We start from the raw sequence: 10453 nt of genomic DNA on the forward strand, positions 1-10453 counted from the left end.
CTCTTTTCTATATTTTTTTTATCCGTAAATGTGGTGTTTGTCCCCTTATCCTGGCCACTTAGTCTCTGCTTTGGGTAAGTGACGTTAAAATGCACTTAGACTGTGAAAAGCAGGTCAATATAACCACATGTGTTGCCCGTGGATAGCCTTGGGATTATTTCTCACAAAATGTCTTAATTCCTCTGTTCGCTAATGATCCCCAGAAAATGCCCTCTAATCTCCATTCCATTAATTAAAAAGAGCATGAGCCCACAGAAAGCCATCTGCTGCAGTTTCATTCCAGCAGACAGATTGTGTTTTCAGCTTTAAACAAGAAAAACTGGGTCTTTTGTTTTCTTCTCTCTCTTTCTCTCTCTCTCTCTCTCTCTCTCTCTCTCTCTCTCTCTCTCAAAGAGCAGACGTGTGAGTCGTGCATCAGAGGTGGACAACGAGACAAAACCACTATAGTATTTGCATCTCCATCCCCAGGTTTTATTTTTAGACGTTTGACTTGTTAGTAAAATGATGTGAGGTCTTTTGCATATAAATTATATTTCCTGGTCATTAGGCTACCTTCCATGATTGGCAATTGTATTAAAACAGGAACTATAACAAGGCTCTCTTCAATAGTGGGAAATTGAGTTGCCATGTAGGCCAACACAGCTGTCAGTCTTAAATTGTGTAGCCCATCTGACACATGGCTTTGAGCCTTTCCTTTATTCGGGACTTTACCTGGAATAAAATATTTCAGAATATAGTCTCTATACACAAGTTTATTCTTTAACAACTTCATCAAATTCGTTCTATAGGCGGGAGGAATTTGATCTTTTGCATTAATATTCATTCAGATGCCGATCACTTTATAGCTCAAGTCTGTCTATATTTTCACTATACAATTAAAGTTTATCCATTAATAAAAATGCATGTTCTGTTCCATGACTCTGGAGTGGACTCCAATGTGTTTTAATGCTTTTCTACTATATGAACTGTAAAAGGAGGTCCTTCAGAAATGAGGGATAGGTGGGAGGGGGGGGGGGGGGGGGGGGGGGGGATTTCTCTACTAATAAAAAGGCATGATATTTCAACATTCACCAGAACGACCCATCCATGTGTCAATCCTCCTGCCCTGTTGGCTGTGTGGAGATCAAGTGACAAGACAAACCTTTGGCTGTATAGTAAACTATAGTCCATTTCACCAACATTCTGAAAGTATATGACACACTTTAACTTGCTTCCATGCACCACTCCTTATTGTTGTTTTTTTTAGTTGACTTTGTAATGTGTGTCACCTCCTTTGTATAGGCTATTGTGTTTGCCTATTATTTTATCTGTAAAAAGAAAGGGGAAAAAAAGCTCAAGTGTGGGAATTAAGAGCTTTGCTTTTATGTCTAAGCCCAGAGGCTGTAGCATGAATTTGATCGGGCTAGTAGGCAATGACAGATTATGGTGCATTGTGTTCAAATTGGAATTGGAGCAGATGTGGTTTTTCTCCCTATAGGAACAGTACGGGGCCAATAACAAGCTCGCGCGCGCACGCTGCCCACACCGCTAATCAGAGGAGTAGCCTTAACTCCTGTCCACACTCCGACCGACACACGCATACGAGTGAGGCTACAGACACAGTCACGGTCATGTTAACTTGTAGAGAGAGACTATTGTTTTCTCAAAATCCTAACTTATAGCCTAGTTGAGGTTCGCTCAGTTTAGAAAAGGTCTGGCGTAAGGATATATAGGCTATAATAGTTTTTAACTATTGTGGAACTGGTGCTTAAATGGATATACGGGGTGCGAAACGCGAACGGACGGGGAAATGGCAGGTAATCTGTCTGGCGTTTATTTCATGTTTCTTGGACATAGTTTGTGGACAGATCCGCTATTCAATCCCCGAGGAACTGGAACACGGGGCTTTTGTTGGGAACATTGCCGAGGATCTGGGTCTGGATGTGGACAGGCTCTCTGCGCGCAGATTCAGAATCGTGTCGGGCACAAAAAAGCAATACGTGGAGGTTAATTTAGAAAATGGCATTTTATTTGTCAACGAGAGAATCGACCGCGAAGACCTGTGCGAACAGAGTTTGTCCTGTTCTTTTCATTTGCAAGTGGTGATCGAAAACCCTTTGGAACTGTACAGAGTCGAGATGGAGATTTTAGACGTGAACGACAACTCGCCCAGTTTCCCGTGGACCGAATTTAACCTGGATATATCCGAGTCCGCCGTGCCGGGCTCTCGTTTCCCTTTGGAGAGCGCGCAGGACCTGGACATCGGCACCAACGCGCTGCGCTCCTACTTGCTGAGCGTAAACGAGCATTTCGTGTTGGACATACAGACGCGCAGTGATGGAAGTAAATTCGCAGAGCTGGTCCTGGAGAGTCCACTGGACAGGGAACAGCAGAGCGCGCATCAGATGGTCCTCACGGCCGTGGACGGAGGCGCGCCGGAGAGGTCGGGCACTGCGCAGATCGACATCACGGTGTTGGACGCCAACGACAACGCGCCCGTGTTCGACCAGTCGTTCTACAGGGTACGGCTCGTCGAGAACGCACCCAAAGGCACGGTTGTGATTAAACTCAACGCGTCCGATTTGGACGAGGGCCCCAACGCCGACATCACCTACTCGTTCAGTGGCCACGCGCCCCTGAAAGTGCGCGAGCTTTTCAGCGTCGACTCTCGCACGGGAGAGATCAAAGTTAAAGGGCTGGTCGACTACGAGAAGGCCAGGATGCATGAGATCTATGTCCAAGCGAAAGATAAAGGGCCTTCCGCCGTGGCGGTGCACTGTAAAGTGTTGGTCAATGTGCTGGACAGCAACGACAACCTTCCAGATGTCATCCTGACTTCCGTGTCCACACCTGTCCAAGAGGACGCGGCCCCGGGCACCGTGATAGCCGTCATCAGCGTCATGGACCGGGACTCCGGGGAGAATGGCAACGTGGACTGTGAGATCCCACATCACGTACCCTTTCAGCTCCACTCCTCTTTCAAGAACTACTACACACTGGTAACTTCCGATTTCCTGGACAGGGAGGACGTGCCCGTGTACAACATCACTATTACAGCCAGGGACATGGGCTCTCCGCCCCTGTTCACTCGGAAAACTATTCTAGTCCATGTCTCTGACGTGAACGATAACGCGCCTCAGTTTAAACAGCCTTCCTATACTGTGTATTTGACGGAGAACAACGCGCCCGGCGCCTCCATTTGCTCGGTGACGGCACTGGACCCCGACTCGGGTCAAAATGCGTATCTGTCTTATTCCATTATGGAAGGCAGCATCCAAGGAATGGCGGTATCAACCTACGTGTCCATTAACTCGGATAACGGCAACCTTTACGCACTGAGATCATTCGACCACGAGCAGTTGAGAAACTTTCAAATCAAAGTGCAGGTTCAAGACGCAGGCTTTCCGCCCCTGAATAACAACGTCACTGTCAATATCTTTATTCTGGACCAAAATGACAATGCGCCAGTTATTGTATCGCCGGTGCCACACAACGGCACGGTGCCCACCGAAGTGGTCCCCAGGTCGGTGGACGCCGGTTACCTCGTTGCCAAAGTCACAGCCATGGACGCAGATGCGGGTCAAAACTCGCGTCTGTTTTACCAGACGCTCCAGGCAACAGACCCCACATTGTTCAGCATCGCGCTATACACAGGCGAAATCAGGACAATACGCCGACTGGTGGAAAGAGACCCCATAAGGCAGAGACTGGTCATTCTGGTCAAGGACAACGGTCAGCCACCCCTCTCGGCCACGGTTTCCATCATCCTGTCAGTTGTTGACAGCGCGCCAGAATTACAGCCTGATTTCGGCGACCTCGCACTGAGCCCACATTACAGCTCCAACTTCACTCTGTACTTAATAGTGTCCCTGGGCACAATCTCGTTCACGTTTCTAGTGGCTATTATTGTCCTGCTTGCAATAAAGAGTTTCAGGGGCAGACATTCAATCAGGGAATACAATTTCTCCGTCTGTGGCTGCTGCCGCTCACGGTCAGAGACATCTGCAGCTGATATTTTCAAAAAGTCTAACTTAAGTGTGCAATTACCCGCAGGCACTTCGAGTTGTGCCGAAGCAAATGGCAACGGCACTATCTCCCAGGTGTACTGTTATAAAATGTGCCTGACACCGGAATCATCCAAAAGTGATTTCATGTTCCTCAAGCCATGCAGCCCAATAATGGCCGTTCCACAGAATAATGCAAAGAGCACAGACTATCTGACATCTGGATGGAGTACACTAGACCGCAACGAGATCGTCAACAACAGAGCCACAACTCCAAATGAGGTATAATTAAGGGACAGAGACGAAACTAAAAATAAACACACACACACACACACACACACACACACACACACACACACACACACACACACACACACACACACACACACACACACACACACACACACACACACACACACACACACACACACACACACACACACACACACACACACACACACACACACACAGGCTTATACAATATAGGCTTATTAGGCTTAGATTGTTCACATCCAACCACATATTTGATTATCCTATAGGATTCTTCACGTTTTTCACTATTTAGATTTTTTTTTTAATTGTTCAACTAGCAGTTGTGAGCTTGTAGATCGGCTATTTGAACTATTCTAAAATGTTTTTCAAAAAAAGAAAAAAGTAAAAAGTTTATGGATAAGGGGTAAAGGGTGGCACAAGATATAGGCCCTTGTCTACAAAATAGACGTGGCTGAATTTGCATATTTTGAAACATCTCTTGCATGTGCGAGGCACCTGACTATGCTTCAAGGCCAGCAAGCATGTAGGCCTACCATAAGATTGTAGCCTACTTTTATTTGATTATGCTCACTGAAATTCCTCATGTTTCAATTTTACAGCTTAAGAATGCAAACAGGGACTGGACTTTGACAAAGAACCAACGAAATCTGGAATACAAGAGGTGAATACTGTATGCAAAAAAAGCATTTGTTTTTTACTTTAAGTAAAAGTATCAATACTGCAATGTAAAAGTCTGGAATTCAACATAAATACTTGAGTATAACATACAGGAAATGTCCCATTTCACAAGTTTTCAAATGTAAATGTATAAAAGATCTTTTGAAAATAGCAGATGCAACGCATTGTGAGCTTGTAGATCATACTAAATGGCTAGATGGCCTAAATGTATATGCCATTGCCTATAGGGCTGAAGTTTCAAGTAATTGTAGTGGAGTAAAAGTTCAATATTTGCCTTTGAGATGTAGTGGAGTAGAAGTAAAAGTACATTGGAAACACTTGAGTAAAGTAAAAATACCTCAACATAGTTGTAATTAAGTGTAGTATTTGAGTAACTTAGGTAATTTACACCAGTGTTAAACCAGGTACATTATTATGAGTATCACATCTAAACGCATACTTTTGTTTCTATTGTTCATAGGTACAGTACAATAAATCTAGAAAGGACACTTCCTCGTCCACCTAAACACAATCCAGATGGGTTTTCTTGTCCTGTGGCACCACAGTATTGGACCTGGGGGAATCACATGCGTGGTGGTATGTATTAACTAAGTAGGTTCCACTGAAAAGACATTGGGCCTGAGTGCTTGTCATTGGTGCTTTCAATGTTGTATGCTTTCCTATTATATTGTGTACACAGCAGTGTTAATTTTGGGAAGCTAATTTAGATTTAGTCTTAGTCTTGTGGACATGAATTATTAGTTTTAGTCACATTTTCATCATTTACAAAAATCACTGATCGTTGACAGTCGACAAAAATCTAAAAAGGATTTAGTGCCTTTTAAATTAGGCCAATTCAAGTATTGGATTTAAGACATGACTGTGTTAACAGTATTATCATAAAATATATTATTTCAACAGCTTGAATTACATGTTGTATACTCAGCATACAACACAATTAAGCAGCTGCTCAACAAAGAAAATAATCACACCTGTGTGAACTGAGTGGTGCAACTCCCCTCTCTCTCCCCCCCCCCTCCTTCTCTCTCTCTCTCTCTCTCTCTCTCTCTCTCTCTCTCTCTCATTAGCAGGCAACAGTGAAGCACTGTCTCTCTGTTTCTGGCTCAACAGCGCCCCTACTGGTACTCAGTCATACTGGTGCTCATTAACGTCACATAGGTGAACCAACACATAGGCGGACACATAGGTGAACCAACACATAGGTGAACACAGACAATGCTGTTCCTTGGAGTGGTTGCACCACTCAAAAAACGTTCCTATCCTGAGAGAGAGAGAGAGAGAGAGAGAGAGAGAGAGAGAGAGAGAGAGAGAGAGAGAGATAGAGACAGAGAGAGAGAGAGATAGATAGAAAAATGGCCATGATCGAGGAATAGGCCTAGATTTTGCACCCAAGCCAGTCATGATTCATGAACCAATAAGTCAACATGTCACAACTACGACTACCAACCTTCAGCATCCACAACACAACACACATATACTGTAGATCCACATCTTGTGTCAACTTAAGTCTTCAATTAATTGGCATATACACACATACTGTTTTCTGTTTTCACTTCACCTTCAACGGCAGACATAACACATACAAACCGTATAGATACTATAACATTCAAATCCCAGAGCCAGATAGTCACTGAACATGATTCATTGCCACCCAAATGACAGCAATTGTACAGCAGCTTGAATCACATTAGTATTACACACAGCATTCAAGCAGAAGCAGCAGCAGCAAAGAAAAAAAAAAAGATCCTACCTTGAGCCGTCTTCTACTCTGTGTAAATGATGGCCAGGGTCAAACTCATGGATAGAAAGTTCATCCCCGGATGGGCCCCCAACGGCATCTCCAGTCATCTTGGTGTCTCCATACATCTGGCTAGTTTGCCAGTATAGTATATATATTCCGGGTCAATGGCACCGCCACAGACCAGCCTCATTCTCCTGGCTCCCATCTTCCCACGCAGCCACGGCTGATATATAGTATTGCACATATTTCCGGTGTAGCACAGTGGCCAGGGACTTCTGTAGGGCAGGCTTCAGGGTCCACCATTTACAGCTTTGTAGGAGAACGGACTCTACAGGACGGAGAAGCAGCCGAGATTAATATGGTGGGGGGGAGGAGGGGTGCTGGACTTTCACAATAGTTGGTTGACAGTGTTATAATTAGTTTTATATTGGATAGTTTACAGCTCAACCACAGAGCCATGAACAAAGTACCCATGACTTGATTTGTAATTTCTTCTAAACCAAATGAGATATTGACACTCGCTCAACAAACTCAACATTGTGCAGAGGGACCCTTTAGATTTCTCATAAAATAGTATTTTTACATTGTTTTAATTAAATTGTGTAATAAATACTGCCACAGTTGTAGAACTGCACTTAATGTACAAAAGAAAATGATAGAACAGTTGTTATAGCCTATACAGTAGACATATGTCTACTGTATAGGCTATAACAACTGTTCTATCATTTTAGATTATTTCATAATAGGTATCATATTATGTAGATACTGTAGGTAGACCTATTATTAAATCGTCATGAATTACATATACACAGCAATAGATCCTCTCCTATGCTCTCCTGCGTTGGTGAATGACTAAATGTTGTGGCACTGCATGTGTCAACAATATAATAATGCATTGCTGCAACATGGAGTCAGCTATCGTCCTCTATTTTAATATCAATTTGAAAGTTGTGGCAGAAAACGTGTGTTTAGTAAAATACCTCCACTTTTCCATGGGATTCATGACAGTCATTACCCCAGGGGGTCCAAATGATTGCAGAAAACATCCAGGAGCACATATGGGGCACACAGGTGTGATCAATTACGCCGCAAAAATCGCAATCCCAACCCAACTGTCAATGTTAAAAGGCTGGCCAAATGGCCCCAAAATTAGACTGGTCCACCAGTAGGCCTACAGTTTCGGGTATTTTATTTACCTCTCCAAACAATTCACACACAAGCCATACAATATAATACTGGCCAAATGTCCAACATTCCAAAAATAGGAAACAAAATGAACACTTAAAGCTAAACTGTAGAAAACAACAAATCAGGAACTTAAGATACTGGTTACAGACTAAACCTTTCACAAAGGCCCTGGCACCGCTCCCCTGCTGTTGTCTGCCTCACGTGAAACTGCCTCACGTGAAACTGAACACCCCCTCAGTAGCATGCCTAGCTTTAAACAGATGGGACAAACGGTAAACCAGATCATAATCAGTAAGTGGTAACCCAATTAACTCAAACCTGGCTAACTAAGGCCCATGAGTTATCTTACACACATTACTATAAATCATGAAGTACTTTACAAAGTCAGCTGGTTGTTTCTCAGGCGACAATTCACATACACAGTAATAAATAATTCAAAAGCTGTTAAGAGTGAGTACGGATGAGGACCCAAATGCAGGCGACAGCAGGCAGAGCAATAAACTTATTTAACTAATAAACTAAGGATTTATTAAATAAACTGAGGTTCTTCCATAAACAGGGAAAAGAAGGCAGGAAACATCACAGAAAACATACAGGAACTCACACAACAGGGAACTACGATCAACCAACAAGAACAAAATGCAAACACAGGACTTAAATACACACAGGATAACAGGGCACAGGTGGAACCAAAATACAATCAACACTAGGATAGGCTGGGGGACTAAAAGGCACAGGTGGAAACACTGACAAATTACAAGGTAGGTTAGACAAGGTAAGTAACAGTAACTAGGAAGACAGGAACACTAGGCAGTAGGCACAATACTACAAAATAAGATACACAACACCAGGGCAACAACAACAGAGTAACAGAAAACCAAAACCAAAGAGAAACAGTCAGGAATACAAGAGCAAATACATACAAAACATACTGAAAACAGTGAAATGACAGAAATACATCCAATATCAAAATAAGGACAGTCAAAGTTCACGGTCCAAGGAGCGGACCGTGACAAAAGCATAATACAAACATATGAACAAACACCCCTTCTCCTATACAGTGCTTGGCACCTTCCAATCAACAGGAATGCCAGCACTGCAGAGGAGAGGCAGGTGAAGTGACCAATAAAGAATTAAATTACTTCACACTATCACACAGTGACATTTAAAAAACCCTTTCAGTCCTTGTGTGAAATGTCAGATGTCCACTGTAAAGAAAACATGCAACAGAACACTATTAAACCCAAACCTCCCAGCCGGCTTGAGGCAGCAGTGTAGTGTGCACATGTGTGCGCAATGCGCATCCATATGGTTCCTCAGTACTGTCTATAGGGCAAGGGCTGCCCTGTGACAGTGATAAAAAAAAGATGTGTGTGTGTGTGTGTGTGTGTGTGTGTGTGTGTGTGTGTGTGTGTGTGTGTGTGTGTGTGTGTGTGTGTGTGTGTGTGTGTGTGTGTGTGTGTGTGTGTGTGCGTGCACGTGTGCAGGAGTATATGGGGTAGGTTTGGGGGGTTGTCTTGCTGCCTTTGGGCACAATTAGAGAAAAGTGTTGGAATTTTATTAAAATACCCAACGAGAGAACAGATGCAATTATTGAGATTATGCATCTCAGAAAAGACTATAACAGGATGCTGCTATAATGATATTGACATAATACAGTATATGTCAAGAGAATATGCTTGGTATTTGCCTACTGAATATGCTTGTATTGAAAATATGCTTGGTATTTGCCTACTGAAATAGAATGTGTGCTTTTAACTTTTAACTGAAAGCATGCTCAGATTATTAGAATCTGGTGGAGGAGGCCTGACACAAGTATCGTAAAGTGTAATGCATTGTTTTAAATTAAATTAAATCAAATGCATTATTCTATTTTGTCGTAGTTTGTTTCAATATGAGGACAGTGCAGTAGGAGATCACTGATTCTATACTCAGTCAGACGCATATATAAATTAAAGCATTGGAAACTGTACCTACAGTAATATTTACATCTTGTGTTTCTTTACAGAGTGCAAAATGCCTCTTCAGGAGGGAGCCGTTCCTAACTACCCATGGACCCAAAGGTATACCCAGCCTCAGTCCACGCAGCCATCACCCGACTACCAGCACAATGTGTACATCCCTGGCACCCCATCTGGCTACTGCACTCTGAAGCCACCGTCGTCCAGAGGTGAACTAGATGTGTACAACTCCTTCTCTACTTTTGGGAAGAAAAAGAAGTTCCACGCCTCTCTGGACAAAGAGGATGACCTCAGTGATATCTTTAAATGATACACTTAAATTGAGACTGAACATCGTGTTCTTGAGTATGCCTACAATACTATTTAGCCACTTTGTCGCATGACCCTCTAGACAGAAAGACGTACAGTAACTGAAAAACGTATGGACATGCAAGAAAGTATGAATAAGACTTTAGTGGGGATTCTATGGCATGACCTGACCTGCTCAAATATATTCTATCCTTTACACACACACAAAAAACTCTATTCAAGAATTGATGTTTAAATGGCTAATTTAATATTCTGAGGTTTTGTGAATAGCCATATCTGAAACAAGAATACAGGGCTAACATGTCATTTTCACACCGTTT

At 43.0% G+C, this 10453-nt stretch overlaps 1 protein-coding gene across 1 annotated transcript; it reads left to right on the forward strand.

Annotated features, from left to right (window-relative positions):
• Positions 1–1751: 1751 nt before the first annotated feature.
• On the forward strand, positions 1752–10134 carry LOC308327649 (protocadherin-10-like; the record flags this gene model as incomplete). The annotated part of the gene is made up of 4 exons (XM_080781171.1): positions 1752–4265; positions 4856–4917; positions 5395–5510; positions 9872–10134. The coding sequence occupies 4 exons, from the start codon at positions 1752–1754 to the stop codon at positions 10132–10134; spliced, it is 2955 nt and encodes a 984-aa protein (XP_080637297.1).
• Positions 10135–10453: the final 319 nt, after the last annotated feature.

The sequence above is a fragment of the Protomyctophum bolini genome, assembly GCF_963924005.1.
Source record: "Protomyctophum bolini genome assembly, chromosome: 13".
NCBI lineage: Eukaryota > Metazoa > Chordata > Actinopteri > Myctophiformes > Myctophidae > Protomyctophum > Protomyctophum bolini.